At 44.3% G+C, this 18,285-nt stretch overlaps 1 protein-coding gene across 8 annotated transcripts in view; it reads left to right on the forward strand.

Annotated features, from left to right (window-relative positions):
* Nucleotides 1–18,285, forward strand: part of DPF3 (double PHD fingers 3) — a 166,544-nt gene that overhangs the window by 57,720 nt on the left and 90,539 nt on the right. For all 8 annotated transcript variants that reach the window (XR_012995899.1, XR_012995898.1, XR_012995900.1 and 5 more), the window contains exon 2: nucleotides 14,344–14,504. Coding sequence is in view for 4 of the 8 variants with exons in the window: in XM_076344743.1 (XP_076200858.1) it covers nucleotides 14,344–14,504 (161 nt within the window). In the remaining 4 variants the exon portion in view is untranslated. The remainder of the gene's footprint in view (nucleotides 1–14,343; nucleotides 14,505–18,285) is intronic.

Here is an 18,285-nt window from a genome sequence, read left to right on the forward strand (position 1 = left end):
TCTTCTTCCCCCTTCAAAACAGAAAGAGAAAACTTTATGCTGTGAATTGTGTTAATTGGGGAACATAAATCCAAACTGTAGTGCAGCATTGCTGGGCCTAGGCACCTACTGAAGTTTAATGAGGGAAGAGCAGCTTTCTCTTGCCCCCCCCTCTTATGCTCTCCCCACATCAAACTCTTTCTTGTGGTACAGTCCTGTTCAGATGGGAGTATGGGAATGCCAGGGAGAGCATGTGCGTTGGTCTAAAGTTCTCATGGGTCTGAAAGCAGTATGTGACTCCTTTAAAATAATGCAGCCAGAGTGAGGCATGGACGTTCTCCCAGGCCAAAGTTAGTTGTATTGCCAGTGTAGGAGAAAGAGAAAATGTCAGAAGTGGCTGCAAGCCAATTTGAGGCGAATCCATGCTGCCACAGAGATTTGATGGTCCGTGTGCCCTGACCATATGTTTCTGGACTGATGACAGGGTCCAGAACATCCAGGGGATGTTATATGACTTTTTCCTCCTTGTGTCAGGCCTGATGCTTTCTCAGAACTTCATGATGAAGTGTTTCCTTATGATTACTGGTTGGCTGAAGACATGTCTCATTACATCCAGAATAGAAAATAAGAATCCTTCTCCCTGTCCCAGCCATGGTACTGGGAATAAATTGGTGCCCATCAGCTTGCACAGGATGTAATGGAGTCCCTTACACAAAAAGTCATCTTGGGAGGGCCTTGATCGGAGCATGAATGGGAGTGTAATAATGCACTGAGTGTGATAACATATACTTTAGCAGAGATGGACAAGTTCATCTGAAATGGCTCTGGAGTGAATGCAAAAGGCAAAAGCTTCTCTTTGATGCTGATATTTCAAGAAGAAAAGCAATTCACATAGTGGAAGAAAGGTAGATTGGGAGGGTAACAGGAAGAGAGCTTAAATAGAGGGCCCTCTATTAAATAGAGGGCAAGTCCCAAAATTTATTAAAACCAATACTGACTGGCTATGATTGTCTGCTGCAATAAAATAATAAAACTTACTCTCAGGTAAAAATGCTTCTCATGGTGGTGCAAGACCAGCATTCATCCTTCAGTTCTGGATAATATAACATTACTACAGGAGGTATTTTAACCTGTTGGTAATATTTTACTGCTTTTGCCCGCAAGCTCATCCATGTTTGTTTAGCATTAAGCATTAAAACTTATTTTTATCAACTTCACCAGCCCTTGCTGATGCAGCACTGGAAGTCTGGGAAGAACCGCTTGCTTCTGCTTTGAGAGATGGGATGAAAGGTTAGAGGGGGTGGATGGCGATTGCATGAGCAATGCAGGTCAGGTTACTGGTGGATTCCTCTTGCAAGATAAGTGAGAGCCCTCTGAAAGGTAATTATTGGAAAGCATAAATTCCTGAGATAACCTGTCCAAGAAGAAATACTGACAGGAGCAGAGGCCATGTGTTAAAGGCTAGCCATTACTCCAGGGCAATGGGCTAACCTCTCTCTCTCTCGTTTTTTCTGTAACCTCTCCTTGCTCTGACAATTGACTCCCTCAGTTCTTTTCCTTCAGTTATGTGTCAATCTTTTCCTGGTCCTGTTTATAGACCACTGTGATGCTCATCTCCATTCTGTACTAATTGGGGTGCAGACAAGTGGAGACTCAGTGTGCAGTTTAGTTCCATGCCCAGATTCTTGTTTAGTCATTGTCTTTGCTCGTCATTGTCACTGCAGTGTTCAGGTAGCTTTTACAGCATGTCTGGAAAAAAGAAATGTTGCTCTTGTATTTCTTTAACTGATTTTTGTATAGGAGAGCTTCAACTAGCTTTCAGGGATGACATGGAGTCAGCTTTGCCTCTGAATGAAGAAAATTGCTGGATTGCAGTTGGGGAAGGAAGTCCTGAAGAGTGAGAAAATGAATTTCAGAAGAAAAGATGGAGCAAAACTGGGAAATAAGAAAAGTACCTTCTCTTTCTCCATGGCTTTGTTATGCAAACTCTCAGTGTCTCATCTGTAATGTAGAGATAATGATATCTACCCAGCTCCTACTTCCACTGGTTGATTGATTAATGATTGTCTTATGATCCCTAGATTACACTTTTGTGACCTACAGCTTTAACTACTGAGGTGTATTACATCCCAGAAAGAAAATGGAAGTAATGTGTTAGCTCTGGCTAGTTCCAGCTAAGAAAACATGATAAACTGACCTGAACAGGCTTGCCCATGTGTACCTGCTTCTAAGACCTCATTCTAAAAGTCCACTGAAGCATGTGCTGTCTGTTCAGCTGCCATCTCTGTTCAGCAAGACATTCAACTATCTGCCTAACTTTGAATTGAAGGGGGCCTCCACATTCAATGAGGACTGGGACCCGATGCTTGGTCACAGGCAGGGAGGGTTTCATCGTGAGTCTTTGAAGACCTCAGTGAACACACAGGGCCAAAGATGGATCTGAGATCTGCCCTAGCATGATTGGGATATGCATTAAACAACCGGAGTCTAAGAATAGTGAAACTTGCCAAAAGAGTAAGTTGTTTGAGCGGAAGAGAGGATCTTTATTGTGCAGTGATAATCACAGCAACACACTTCTGCAAGCTTTGCTAAGTGAATTACAAGGCTTTTCTATTTGCTTTAACTGTTCTACAGTAATAACCACCCCAATCTGATACTTGAGTTAAGGTGGTGCTGAGAACAGGAGGCAAGCCGGAAGAAAAACACGTGGAAGGAAAGTTGGTGTATAGGGGAACAACTGCCAGATATTTGAGTTTCCGAAAGCTGGTTGTGGCAAGTGCTTTTTCTTGACTTTATCAAACAGTTCCTCTTATATGCTCATCAGTATCTATAGAAACAAGGGCACAGGTGTTTGAAACATCACTTCTCAGAGTTAAAGCAATGTGAGTATTTGCAATGATGGTGTTCTCTGCTCCCATGGGATGTGCTCCAGGTGCAGAAGATCCTGTGTCTAGACTTTTGAGTTAGTTCAAGTGTGCTCTCAGTACAGGGCATTCTTTATGCTGAGGGAACTGTGAGATGATGTGTTGGAGGACACAGTGCATCTGTTTCACCTCTTACTTCTAACTTCTGCTGTTCCTTTTTGAGGTGTAATAATGGTACTTCAGCAGAGGAATGCCCCTTATCTGCCCTACTTCCATTTGAGGGTAGAACTGGGAGAAGGAGGTGAGAAAAGGAAATCTAATTCACAGCCCTCTTGGGAATTCCCCTATGTAGCATGAGTCAAGTATACCCCTGCTGTACGTCTGCTGAGGTCAGTAGATTTATACAAGTAACAGAATGATTTTTCCTGTGTATTCAAGAGAAATAATAACTCAAAGAAACATAACCTTAATTATCTAGGCTTAAGATGACTTTGTAGAGAACAGAAAATATGATTTCCCATTGTAAGTGTTTTGTGTGGTTAATAATTATTGACTGGGTAGAGTAGATTTTTGTGTTTTCTTACATGTGTATTCTATTTGTCATACGTATCGTGACGGAGGAACTGAAAGTGCTACCCATTCAAGATTAGTAACTTTATCTTTAAAGTATTTGCTATAGCTGATTTTTTTTTCCAAGGCTGACCTCAGAGGCAAAGTAAACTCTAATAATTATGTGGTTTTATTTAGGTCTATATAAATCTCTGCTTTGCTACTTGTGTGATCATTTTCACCTGAGCAAAATGGATTGTTTCCTGTAGCGGGATTTCCTTTGCAGCAGGAGATACAAGGTTCCTACAAAAGAGGCAAGTCAGCAGAAAAATGTGAGCTCACTAACTCTTTCTAGTCAAAGGACAGGAAGTACCTAAAATATTAACGTAATTACAGTTCTGTGTGGTGGGGAAGCTTGCCTGCCATTTAGGAACATTTCTACTACTCTTCTACTTGCATGTTTATTTCAATCTCTTCTAAATTCTGCCTTCTGGATTGAATGGCACTGTATATTTGTCTACTAAATAACTGCACAAGGTGCAGGGGAAATCGCATCCTGGGAACTTCCAAGGGGGCTAACAGAGGTCATTCAGACCAGGACCGTGCTGTAGAGCTTGGACAGTTGTGACTCTGACATGGCTAAAAGCATGCAAAACCCTCATGCTCTTTCCTGGCATCTCACTGCCTATTGAGATCTGATGGAGATACATGGCTTCATGAAAGATGAGATACATAGAGACATATGAAAAGGAATGCTCTTGTCAGCTTAGCTGATGTCGTTTGGGCTGATGATGTAACTGTGGTGGTAGGGAAAAACTCCTTCCATTTGTATATGCTGTGTCTCCCGAGAGGGCTGTGCTGACTGAGTGACATAGCTGTCGCCACTGGTGGTGCGGACAGGCTTTTTCCCATTGCAAACAAACAAGTGTGCTACCTGAAGGCTAACCCAAGCTGGTTGTACTGCTGCAGTCTACCTGTGGTGGCAGAAGGGGTTTTGTGAGCTCGCCCTCAGCTCCTCCAGGCAATGTCAGCTGGGTTTGCTCAAACAGATCAAATGGCCTTGCCTGAAGCAGATCAGGGAGCACTCACACAAGTATTGCTACTGGCGGGAGGTGTGGGAGCAGTGAGCTGTAGGAGACAAGCAGTGAAAAGCAGCAGGGTGGGAGGGAACGGGTGATATTTTTAGCCAGCACAGCTAGAGCTAGGAGAGGATGTCTGTTTATGATCTGAGCATCTTTTAGTATAGACAGTGCCTAAAGTAACGCACACGATTTATTAGTGAGGTAAGTGTAGGGCGTTACCTGCGTTCTGCAGGGGAACTGTTAAAGCTACAAAGGAAGTCGTGGCAAAGTCATTTGTAGAACTCTGGTTTGCTGGCTTCCTGGTGCCAGCTCAGGTGATAGATTACGTTTTTTACTAATCTACCTTTCTCCTGGATGTAGGAGTGCAAAAGGTAGGTCCACTGTGGGAAATCAGGACTGAGGGAGTTGAATGGATAGACTTTGTCTTTGACTACATCTGGCCCCTAAGGCTATGATTGCACTAAGCCAAACAGACTTCTGGTGACCCCAAACCCCAGCAGCTCGAGATGCTTCCTTAAAAAAATATATAGAAAAATCTCTTGGATGTTGTCATGTCCAATCTAATATTGTTGCTGAAGTTTTCATTAGTTCATTCCTTTAGTAATTGGAGAGAATTTTTGACCTTTTGGGGGAGGTTAGGACCAAGCTGAATTCTGACTGCTGTCTTCAGATACAAAAGAGGTCTAGGTTATTACCTTTCGCACCTGTTGTTCATTTAATTGGATGCTGCTGCATCTCTTTAAAACAGAAACCCTGGCCTGAGAAAGAATAGATGCTCTGAGATATCCCCAAGGAGTCTGCCTCTGAGATTAACCTAATTGGTCACTGTGCTGAGTCTAATAGAGATTGTATGCAATGTCTGTCCATGGAAACACCTTAGATAGCCTGGTGTGTGGCATGGAAATTGCTGCTGTTACCTCTCCATGGAAATGGAGAAAAAGTAAGAGGAGAAGTGGACAAACTGCCACAAGCACAATAGTATAATTTTCACAGTCCAGTATATTTGAATGGGGCCAAGAAATTAATCTGAAATACCTCATCTAAGCAGACATCATCTTGTACCATACACGGATACCTGTTGTATCTACCCACCAACTCTGTGTGTTAACTGCTGAGTAAGGTGGGCATAGTCATCCCACCTTTTTGGCTTTGAGAGCTGGGAATGTTGCCGCAGGCCTTATGCGGGACCACGTGCAGCTGCAGGAAGAGCAACACCTCCAGCTCTGGTCCTTCTTCCTGCACAAAGATGGCAGCAGCTCTTGACCCTGAAAGCCAGATTTCACCTGCAGGCTGCTGTCAGCGAAATACCCTGATGTACCACACTCTTCTTGGCAGTATTAACTTGTGCTGCTCTTTCTTTTCTTTAAATGGAAATGCTGGCAGAGCTCTCGTACTTCCACAATACTTGTGGGGATGGGGCTAATCAGATCAACTTTCCCCAAATTGTAAGCTATGCCTACCTTTTGTCATTTTAATTCAGAGACAGATTTTTTGCATGAGATGATACCTGTAGTTTCACACTAGATTAAATTACAGTCTAAGACTGTTTCCAGAGTAGTGAATTTAGCTCACTCTACGAGGCCGAGTTCTCTGTTATGATTCAGCATCACACCATGATTCAGTGAGAAGCCTGTCGCTTCTGGCCACAAATAGCCAGCAGGGATTTCCAACCCACCAGGGGAAGTCTGCTGATAAATACCTGGCAAAAGGGGATTCCTTTGCCGTTCTACACGTAGGGGATGGGCTAATGCTGGGTGCTCGGAGGAGGGTGCTGGAAAATCTCACATTGCTCTCTCACTGATCTAGGATTCAACCTAGTCTCGTAGCTCAGGGCATCTCCTTGACTGCTGAAATGTCTGGGCTGTGCCAGTGCTGACTCAGGAACTTGTCAGCTCTCTGATGGCTCCTAATCTCTTGCACCACATACAATCTATGCACCTGGCACCGTACTTTTGAACAAATGCTTGAAAGCTTGTCTGTTTTGACCTGGCTGTATGAGTTCTTCCAATGAAAGGCATTAACTCTCCTTGCAAGCCTTTCCTTTCATTTACCCCTTGATCATTGCCGCTCCAGCAGCACTGTCTCTGCTTGCAACTGTATACTGCTTTGTGGTCTGATTTGTGTACTCTGTCTACTACTGAAACAGTTCTGCTAGCCATTTTTTTTTCTCTGACTCCCATGCTGGGGAGAGTTATACAGGCCTCTTTTTGTGCATCAGGTGAAATTATTCAATATGTATAGAAATGGAATAGATGTCTCAATGACTCTGACTCTTGGAGAGTCTAGGATAGACATGTGTTTGTGGGTCTTTACAAAGCTGCCAAGTTTATGTTAAAAAACTGAAAGCCCAGAAAGTTTGAGTCATTCTGTAGCCCGTCTGGAAATCCTGTTTTGCCTTTGCTCACGTTCACACCCCTTAGATCATTAGAAGATGTCGTGCAGGGACAGATACAACTGACCGTTTTGAGAAAACTGAATCTGTGCATTCCTGCACTTTCTGGCTTGCCCTTGGAGTTTGTGGCAGGATTTTGAGCAATCTGTTACACTTCACCTAACGTCAGGAAAGCCATTCTGTATTTCTGCTGAGTCTTGGTAGCCTACCTCTCTGCAGTTGCAAAGGGTGCATGATTGTAGCATTTGGGAGCTGCCTGTAGACTAGAAGTTCCAGAGAGTACAGCCAAAGGAGGGGCCCAGACAGTCCTTTGTTGTTTAATGCTTAATAGTTGTCTGATACTCTTGAATATGTCATATTTTCTTTTGCTTGGATCTTTTGATGAATATTGTGTTAGCATCTTGCAATGTAATGTGAGGATGAGCAGAGCAGAATACTTTATCTCTTCCAGGAAGATGCTCTGGAGCTGGGGGTCTGCTGTCCGAAGGCATTGCAGGAGTCTGGTGATACTGCGCTCTGCTAAGCACGGGTTTCCAGTTGCATCTGCTGCTCTGGGTCTAGAAAGGAGAAGCAGCTGTTCAAGTGGCTTGAATTTAGCCCACTGTGTCCTTTGTGAAAACCAGTGGTGTTTCAGAGTGCACAAGGAAAAGGCATGAGGACAGGCTGGGGACCAGTGTTCTCTTTGGCTTGCTTTGTGATAGGGTAGGTACCACAGTTTTGCAGCTAGCTCTGTCTTTGTTGCTTATCTAGTCTAAGGTAGAGAGTCATAGTAGGCCAGCCCAGATGTGGAAAACACACATGAGCATGGCCAGACCACTGCTTGAAAAGAGAAATATGCTGACTGGGGGGGGAGAGAGAGAGAGAGAGAGGAAGGCCCTTTTGATGATTGCATCTATTAGATTGTCCACATTAGCGTCTGTCTTTGAATCGTAAACAACGTTAGCTCATAGTTTGTAACGTTTCCCACTTCCAGCCAGCCTCACTACTATCTCTTCTGACTGCAGCCTCTGCCAGCCACGCTACCCTTGCTTTCAACACAGAGATTTGGGAGGGCATGAGGGGGGAAAAGATACATAAAGCTGCGTGTCATCAACGTAATGGCTGGCATTGCCGCCCATACACTTCATCATATTCTCTGGAGGTTTTGCATAGATATTAAATAGAAGTGGTGGAAGAATTGAGCCCTGTGGCATTCTTCATGTCAAGGCTCATGGAGAGGAGGAGCAGCCGCCTGTCAGGGGCCTCCTGGGATCTTTCCTGCTGGAAAGGAACGAGTGTAGCCAGCTCAGTGCAGTTCTCTCAGCACTTGCCAAGACATGCGGTTGGTCAAGCTGTACCTCTTAGTCTGCAGTGTTGCAGGCAACTGATAGCTCAGGTAGCATCTGCATGATTTCTTAGTCTCTGTGAGAAGGCCCGAGACCCCACTGGTGCTTCACTTCCAGACTCATTCATGAATGTCTCCAAAAGGAGAATGCAGAGTATTTTCTGAAGCTGTGTTACATCACTTGTTTCCCACCACTTCTCAGATCTTGCCCAGTTTGAAACTGGATGGCAGTGCTGCTGAAGAACAATTTCTGATTTAAAATGTCTTTTTCAGTTGTCCTCAGTGTTTCTCACAGTATCAAATGATCTAAAATATAAGACTAGAGGCTAAAAGTATAGTAAATGAAAACTCCATGGTCTTGAGGAGAGCAAGTCCCACATTTTTGATCATGGCTGGGGACCATTGCAAACTTCAGAAGGAAAAGTCTGTTGCTTTCTGTTACGTGATTAGTCATTTCTTTCTGTGCTATCAGCTTTTTACTTGCCTAGTCATGTAGTGAGCATGGTTTTAGAGGGAAATGACTAGAAAGGGGCCTGGCCTCAGGAACTGGAGACAATCTGGATTCATACTCAAAGGATCTGGTGGAAATTTAAGAGCTGCATTTAAGGAGGACTGGTTCTTTGTTATACAAGTTTTCCAGGGGTGATGTGGACATCACATGTAGTCATGGTTGAGCTTGGCTGGTTATATGTCTTCAGTGTGTGCTCTCCTTCTCTGGATCCTAACCTGAAATGTGATAGGCACTGCAGGAAGGGTGTGCTAGATTCTGCCCATCTTGTAGCTTTTGTAAAAGGTGTAGCGGACTCGAATTGCTGGGACTTTGCAGGATGGGCTGGAAAGTAGTGGTGGAGAGCTGCTCCGCTGCTTTCAGGGCCCATCAGGATCCCTTGTCAGAAGAGAAACGAACGTCCTGAAGCAGCTGGAGTGAAGCCAGGCTCTTGGTCCTTGTTGCTAACTTACGGGCTTATAAACCAGGCCAGTTCTTGTTGGTTTTTTTCGTTTAAGGCATGCCTAGACAGAGGAGTCATGGCACTAGGTACTGCACAGAAAAGTAGTGAGTCGGCGTCTGCTCAGAAATCTTATGGTCTAGTTAGAGCAGGCAGGCAAAGGTTGAGAAGGGAAGGGCTGTTCTTCGCTGACTTTGTTATTAGCTGACCTGATTCCATGATAGAAAACCTCAGTTTCTTAACGCTTAAAAGGACAGTGACCTCATGAAAGTCACAGGGTCTGATCCTCCATCCTGGTGTATGCTCTCATGCCAGTGACTACTTGCAAGGCTGCATAGCGTTGCACCAGCCTCACATCGCTGTCCCAGGACCGACGGGGCTGGTGGTGCTTTCAGAGCGCTCAGGTGCTTCCGCTGCTCTGAGCCTGCTGTTTCGTTTCAGTCCCGCCCTTTTTCACCAAAAAAGAGCCCCTAACTCCTACTAGACATACACCCCTCCTATGCAGCCTTGCAGAAGATTGTAATAGCATAGGTTGTTCTCTTCCAAGCCAGGGAGCTTTTATTAGTCAGCCAGAACCGGGTTATTTTAGTGTCCTCAGGCTAGAATGTAAATGCAAAGCCTGCACGTATGTCAGACACAGCAGTGTCACCGGCCCGCCTGTCCCAAGCATCTGGGATTTCACCTGTGGCCCTGCACTGAGGGGCTGTGTGCTTTTCGCAGTGTGCTGACAACTTTATTCTGTATTTCCAGTTGTGCTGCTTTTCAGCCTTTTTTTGCCTTCCTTGGCCATCAGTTGTTCATGTCTGCTCCTCGATTTCCCCAGCATCTTTGAAATCTATGCATATGCTGATGATTTTGTGTCATTAATATCAATCTAGACAAGTCTGTGTGACCTTTCACTCCCATGTCCAAAGGGAAGAATCGACCCTTACAGTCAGTCACAGCACAGCACTGACTCATACATACTTTTCATAAAAATAATGCAGAAATTCCCCATAGTTTTTACAAATATTTTTTCAGGAGATGAAGTGTAAGTCTTCCATAGCAACACAGCTTGGGAAAACTATGAAGCATGTAACATCAGATAATTAATCTTTCTGATATATGAGACACTTTTTACTATTAATGTTGTCCATTTGTTTTTTCTCTTTGTGTATCTCACTTGCTCAAACTCAGCTGATCTGTTTGAGTTTCATTTGAGCTCATGTGCTCTCCAGTCTTATTCCCGCCCTTGTCTGTTCTCCAGCTCCATTGTAAACCTCCTGGGAGGGGGTTGGGATTTGTCCCACCTACATGACTCCACAGTGATGAGCACAATAGGACCGTACTTTCCCTTTTTTGCCCTGATTCTAATAATACTTTCTGGTTTTCCTGTATAAGATAAAATAGAGAATCATAGAATCATAGAATAGTTTGGGTTGGAAGGGACCTCTAAAGGTCATCTAGTCCAGCCCCCCTGCCGTGGGCAGGGACATCTTCAACTAGATCAGGTTGCTCAGAGCCCCATCCAACCTGACCTTGAATGTTTCCAGGGATGGGGCATCCACCACCTCTCTGGGCAACCTGGGCCAGTGTTTCACCACCCTCAGTGTAAAAAATTTCTTCCTTATATCTAGCCTAAATCTACCCCCCTTTAGTTTAAAGCCATTCCCCCTTGTCCTGTTGCAACAGGCCCTGCTAAAAAGTTTGCCCCCATCTTTTTTATAAGCCCCCTTTAAGTACTGATAGGCTGCAATAAGGTCTCCCCGAAGCCTTCTCTTCTCTAGGCTGAACAAGCCCAACTCTCTCAGCCTTTCCTCATAGGAGAGGTGTTCCATCCCCCTGATCATTTTCATGGCCCTCTTCTGGACCAGCTCCAACAGGTCTGTGCTGTGTTTAGATATGTAGCACTGAAAACAAAGAAAAAAATATCTCTAAGTTTAAAGTTCCTTAAAAAAACCTAACTGAAATTCGGAACGAGTCAGAGTCACTCCAGTGAAGACTAATGGTAAAACAAAACAACCAACCAGCCAAAAGTATTTGCAGGGAAGCTGTTTTCCACTGAGATATGACTGTTATAAGGAAATATTGTTTCTTTACTTTCCTATATTTGATTATCTGTCACTTTTTTAAAATTCCATTTATAATTAGTCACTGCAAGTCCTGAAGGTCCCAGTATCTGAATACCTTTCCAGTGGATACTTAGGGGCTGGGGTTTTTGATCATGCTTGCTGTAGTGGAGCCAAGGCAAACTTTCTTAAAGTATGGAGGTGACTAAATGCTTCTCCTAAATTATTTTTTTTCTTTAAGGCAGAAGATGCATATTTAAAATCTTTAAAATAAATGTAATGAAACAGCTAGACTACAAGATTGTGTCAAGAGTGAATTTGACCCATTAACTTGGTAGCTTCTCTGCCATTAGGATCTCAAAACCCCTTTTCTCCCTCTTAGAAAAATCTGAAATTTAATCTTACACCCTACTTGACAGTGTCATTTAAAGCCAAATGTTTAACATTCTAAGATTTATAGTTATTTTCCATCTTAGAAGAAGGTGGAAACTGAGGTCATCTCCAGCCAGATCCTATATCTGTTGCTGAGATGTATTGTTTTTGTTAATACGGCTGCTTTGTGGTGTGCATATTCTACTGACTGGAGTAATTTTTAGCATAAAGAAAACCCATGCAGTGGTGGCAGTTTGTTGTCACACAGCTGTGCTCTTCCTTCCGGTAAACTCCTTGGAGTTAGTGAGCATCCCTGGCTTAATATAGGGGGAATCTGACATAGCTCTGTGGAAGCTCAAGAGTTTGTGGCAAGAGCTGTTAATCTTTGATCAGCTGGAGTCTCCTTGTTACTGACTTTGATTACACAAGTGTACAACTTTAATTACAGCTTTTAATAAGCTTTCATTTCTTCCTAGTCACATTCTTTGTATAGTAGTGCAGCTTATCTTTTCCTTTCTCCTCTGCTCCCCTTCCCTCCCTCCCTGCCTTTTTATGGAAAAAGGGGTTTGAGGTCATTGCGGGGGATTCAGTGTCCGGAGGGATCCCACTGTACATGCTCTGCCCACGGCTCTGCCCTCCGCTCGCTTGTACAGTCCAGAAAGCTCTCTCCTTCAGCTGCCCTGCAAAGATCCCCGCACCGGCTGCTGCCCAGGAGCTGGTGGTCAGCAGGGCGGGGACAGGGCTGTGAGGCACCACATTCACACAGACATTCACTGCTGCGCAAAGCCGCTGAACAACCCTTAGAAAGTCTCTGTAGCCAAAGGATGTATTGACTCCTGCGTGCTATTCCTGCTTGTGGAGGACTGCCTGCCTTCTCTCCTTTGAGGACACTCTGAAATGCGGCGGCTGAAGTCAGAGTGGTAGAGGGCAGCAGCAAGCTGGTGGGCTCCGGCATTCAGCCACGGTGCTCGTTCCACATCCAGGGGCTCAGCGTGCTGAATACCCTCTGCTCATTAGAGAAATGACCTGGTGGAAGCTTTGTGAGAGACTTACAGATTTGTAATTGTAAATAATTGAGATACGGCTTAAAACAAGCATAAGGAAATGCTTTTTTTGCATGAATCATATTTCAGCTGTGGAACTCATTGCCCCACAACGTTTTAGGTATGAAAAAGATAAGTGGATTGAAGAGTTGGTTGGATAAATTCATGGAAGAAAGATTCATCAAGGTCTGTTAAACATAATATCCCCACCATTGGGTCACCTGAGACTTGGTTAGTTAAGTCTCTTCCTCCCCTTAACTTGGGGAAGTTAAGTTCTGATCATCAGAAGTGAGAAGGGGGAACTAGAGGTGCCTCCCTCTGTATTTGCCCTGCTCTTGTGTTCTTCCCTGAGCCTCTGCTGTTGGCCCCTGTCAGCGAGAGGATATTGGGCCAGTACAGCCTAGGGAAAAAGAGTATGGCTCCCATGGAAGTCATAAGGTGCAACCAAGGAGTGACTTAAAAGACGTGAGTCAGAAAAAAGACACAGATGGTAAAACAGAGCAATTTGCACCGATTTGACATTCAGAGGTGTACAAAAGGAGTATACTTTTAAAATGCCAGTTGTGCCTACGGAAGAGGGTAGTGGGGAAAACAACTAATAAAACAGGAAAGGGAGCCTCTCTTGTCTCTGTGCATGCATCCCTTCGGCTCCCTTGCTGTGCATGCTATACTCTTTTTGCACACTAATGAATATCAGAGCAAGTTATGCTATATATCACTCTACTCCTATTTTCTAATGAACTTACCCCTAATGGGTAACTTTCCTAGTTATTCATGTCATGACTGAATTTAACCTTGACAATAGATCAAGAATGAGGTTCAGCAGTGTGGCCCACCTACTTTGCAATGCTCCAGCATGACAGATGCTTTGTGTCCTCAGGGTAGCTTTACTTTGATGCTTTTCCCTGTTTAGAAAAATTTGGAGGGAGGATTTTGGTAATCTCCATCAGGCAGAGTTTTTAAACCTTTCTCAAGGGAAGATGAAGATTCTACAGAATTTTTGAACAAATAGTTATTTATGAAATAAATGACATCATTGTCTTTAGAACTGTTCCTCCCACTGGGCTCCAGAGGAAAGCAGCATTTGCCACGCTGGATCTTACCGGTCACTGTTGTAGCCTGCTGCTGGTGGTGCCTCAGGCTTGACTGTGGAAAACTCTGGAAGGGTTATGACAAAATGTCTAGTTTGACCATTGCAGGCATGGCCTTAGTTGTTAAGGGGTGTGTTTTCATGCTTCAGAAGCACACAATATGAGGACTATGTCCTTTGCTCTTATGGGCTCTCTGACACCAGAAATGCTGGAGTGAAGTTGTTCTAAAATTGGCTGGCTTTCTGGTTGCTCAAAATATGCTGCAGGAGTTGCTGTAACATAGGATTGAAATGACTGGTTTGCTGAATTGGCTGGACAAACTACGGGGGAAAAGAAACAATAGAATGAGTGCACCATGGTGTATATGTTGCCTGACCTAGGGTCATGGGCCAGTGTGGTTGCATCATTTGCTCATTCAGTAGCTATGCCACTACTGAAAAGACCTGTGTCCAGTTCCTGAGAGTCTGATCTTTTGGTGGCACTTTCTGCATGATCTACTTCAGCAATGTCTCATGTCAGCAAGCTTTGCATGTGTTCAGGGAAAGTTCTTCTGCTTGTCCATTTTTAAACCAACCTTCAGTCCCCTTTTTCCTAGTCTTGTTTGAGGGGGCAGTGCAATCTTTCTTACTCTCTGTCCTGTCTCTTTTGGCAGACTTGGGGACCAGTTCTACAAAGAAGCAATTGAGCACTGTCGCAGCTACAACTCTCGGCTGTGTGCTGAGCGAAGCGTCCGCCTTCCCTTCCTGGATTCACAAACTGGGGTAGCTCAGAACAACTGCTACATCTGGATGGAGAAGAGGCACAGGGGACCAGGTTGGTAGCATTGTGTCTGTGTATCCATGTGCATGTATGGAGGGCTGGCCACTGAGCCCTCATGGGGTTTAATTAATAGGAGCTCAAACCTGCTACAGGCCACACAGAAAAGAAGCTGCCTAAACCTCTGTGCCTGCAGGGGATTTCCTTTGGTAACTGCAGAGAGCACATCCTAATTATTCTCTCTACCCAAAGAAGTGCCTGACATGGTAGTTTCTACAACCACATCATTGTAGCTCTTTTAATGATATTGATCCCAGTCTGTAGCAGAAGACAATGCTCTGCCCTAAGCAGGACTGGAATTATCTTCAGGGTGGAGAGGTGGAGGTGGGAGTTTCTCAGATGAATGCTGAAAATAAGGAATTCTATTGGGAAGGATATAAAGCCGAAGTAAAACATAGGAGAGTCCAGTTATTGGAATGAACGTTGTTCTGAGGGTTAGAAATATACCTATAACTCCTGGTTCTGCTTTGGACAAGTTACTTGGATATCAGTTCTGGAGCCGCAGTTTCCTCAGGTGCAGAAAGAAGTTGGTATATGTCCTTAAAGAGCTTTGGCTGATGCCTGTTCCAAAGATCAGTGAAGCTCAAGGGAAAAGAGCACTGTTATTTTTGTAGACTTTGGTCAGTCTTTCTTAGAGTGAATCCATCTGAAATCATTGTTTGAAAGGCAAAGGACAGTCACCAGTTCAAAGACTGGAGATGTTACTCAGCCAGAAGGCCTCCTGAACCCCAGGGGGAATTTTGCTAGAGTATGGCTCAGTATATGACCCACCATTAGCTCAGGGAACAGATTTTTTTACAGCACCAAACTGGGTTTGTATTTTTTTGTTTTTTTTCACCGCAGACCAGAGAATCCAGGCAGGGATGGGGCTAGGGTGCATGGGCACCAGAAGCACAGCATGCACACGTGTGCATATACACATGCCAGTTCCTGTAAACCATACTGAAAAAAAAAACCCAAACTCCAGATCTGGAATTATGGGAAGGTGCAGCCTGCTCTTACCTCCTGCACTGGCCAGTTTGCAGGAGGTGGAGTGGGAGGAACACATAGGCTATTTCCCTCCCCTTCTGGGGGCAGACTAAGAAAGCTATTGCTGCCTCTGAAGAGTGCTTAGCTGAAAATTGCCCTCTCCCTTTCCTAGGATATACTGAGAGAAGGATCCTTGCACTGCTCCTATTCCTAAAATATCCAAAATAGATTTAGTATTGTCTTGCAGTACTATCAGAAAAGTCTTTCTATAGTAAAATGCAGCCACTTCTGGTGCAGGAGACAACAGGTGTTTTGCCAGAGTTAAAGATACCCTGATAATGTTTCAGCTGCCAAAACTACTGGGGTAATCTGGGGCCACTGAATGTGGTTTACAAGCTGGGAGTTGTCTGAGGTTCTGGGCTAACCCTTCTTTCTGGGATAACCACAGTTGGGTTTTTGTTTCAGCTGAAAATTCCCCATTCCTAAGAGATTATGCTTTGGCAAAATTAGCTTTCCTTTTTTTTTTGCTAATCCGTTTACTCAAGGAATTTCTGTTCTTGTAGCATCTCGTTATGAGTAAGGTGCTGCTATTTTTATCCTTTTGAACGCAGTCATGAGTGGGTATACATCCACTATATCCAGAAGTAATGTTTTAGCAAGAGCATCTGCTACAAAGATAGACATAGGTAGTCTTGTATGGGTCTCATTGGTGTCTCCACACTTACAGAAAAAATCATCATAACAGTGTTACAGCATCACACCAGGAACCAAGAGGTCTTAACGCTTTGCCTTTCTCAGCCACAAGCTCTCTGGACTACCTTGAGCAAATTCACTGTGCAAATCTTTCTTTCCTTACTTCTGATAGTGAACTGTTCGGCAGCTTACCCTGCAAAAGAGGATCAGTGGCATTTCTCCTGCAGGGCTGCAGGCAGGACTAATGGTGGAACATTCTTCACAGAGAGTCTTAAGTGAAACAAGCCTCCTGCATCTGCATCAGCCACCAAATCTGGTGCCTTTGTTATTCTGAACTAGAATAATCAGTGTGAAATGAAGCAGCCCTCCTCCCCCATATTTGCCCTCCTCTTTCTTGATTTTTATTAGCCCATTTAGTGCTCCCTTGGGTCTCTTTGCATCATCTATTTCTCATAGTATTATGGTGGGTCAAAGCATCCCTCTACAGTTTTAGCACGCCTGTTTTCAGACTGTACACAATGCACTTATGCCCATACTGAAGGGCTCTGAAAATTCTCTGCCAACCACCCTGGTGTCTGTCTTGTGTGCTGTGTTCACTGCCATTTACTACCCCTAACCTGAAAAACTGTATAAAGACAAATGGCAAAGCTCCAGGACCTCTTTTCACTTACAGAGGGCTTGAAAAACAGAGGAGAGTCTGGATCTCAGCATATTAACCTGGTTTCTTGCTGTCCTCTTTGTTAAAGGAGTCAGAAAACTGCATCTTATGATAAACAGTTCAGGGTTAATTTCACACAATACTGCACATAACTCCCTCCTCCTTTTCCCCTCCTCCCACAGCCTTTCACACCAGCTTTGAGTTATGACTCTCCTACACTAATGAGATAAACAACATAACTCACTGCAGGTTCTGCTATTTCCTCTATAAGCAAATGGCTGGAACCTTCTCTGGTTGCCCTATAAGGCACCAGAGGGAGAGACAACTGAGCCACGACTGAAGATGGCAAGACCTGTATATGCATTATTTCCATATGCACTGCAAGATCGACTGTGGAGGGGCTAGATTCAGAGCGTTCAGAACTGACCCTTTCCTTGTTGCCCCTCCTTTGTGTAAACAATCAAAGATCCACACTTCATGTGAGCCAGCACAGTGACAGATAGGGGTCAGGGTGGAGAACTGAAGGTAGCATTTGATGGGTTTGGATCAAGTGAAGGTCTGGTATGTATTTTAAGTTCATTGGATGTCTGTGTATTAATGAGCAAGGGTATTGTGAGTAGGAACAGAGAACTTACCTCAAGGGGTGCAGAGATGCATGTTGGATCATCTATCTCTTATTGATCTATCTGCCACCTAGAGTGGGCTGTAGGTCCTCTAGGGAAGAGGACCGCTGTCCTCCCACCGCTGTCTTTTCAAGGATACCTGCTTTGTTTCTTGTTGGGCTTTCAGCATTTCTGGTTGGCTTTCACTGTCCTGGCTGAATCCAGAACTGCTAATTCATATAAGACCGCTCAATAATTGAACCCCCATTAACAGATACTCCCCCAAAACTGCAGTAGATCCCTGCTCCTCTCTGTCTGGGACAAATGCTCAAAGCTGTGGTGCTTATTTCATTCAAATGACTCCTCTGTGGAGGCCTGTGCAATGGAGGGCTGATTCTCTGTTCTATTGCTTCGGTCTAGCAACCGCCATTTCAATGTTGTGAGCGAGTTCTTGCACAGGACCTGCTGTGAAAGGGTGAGGCTTCTTGCCTCCACCTCTTTAATGACTCACATCAGAGCCAGGCTCAATCCACCTCATCATAATAGCAATTGTTTGCAGTGGTTAATGTTTGCAAAGTGCCATGAAGAAGTGTGTCCAAACATTGTAGAAGTGCTAGTTATTCACATTTTTATTCCCAAACCAGTCCCAAGTGCCCCGCTTTGAAATGTGTCCTTCTTGGGTGGGCATAATGCCCAGCAAGCTGTGCAGCAATGAAAGAAGGATGTGAAAAGCCCCAGTTCAGTAGCACTCTGTGCCCTGAAACAGCCAGGATCTCTGCGAATACTCCATCGCTCGGCCATACCTAGGCAGAGTGCTGTAGATGCTCCATTTATGCACCAAGGCCTTGGAAGTAGG

This window comes from Aptenodytes patagonicus, chromosome 7 (assembly GCF_965638725.1).
Source record: "Aptenodytes patagonicus chromosome 7, bAptPat1.pri.cur, whole genome shotgun sequence".
Taxonomy (NCBI): domain Eukaryota; kingdom Metazoa; phylum Chordata; class Aves; order Sphenisciformes; family Spheniscidae; genus Aptenodytes; species Aptenodytes patagonicus.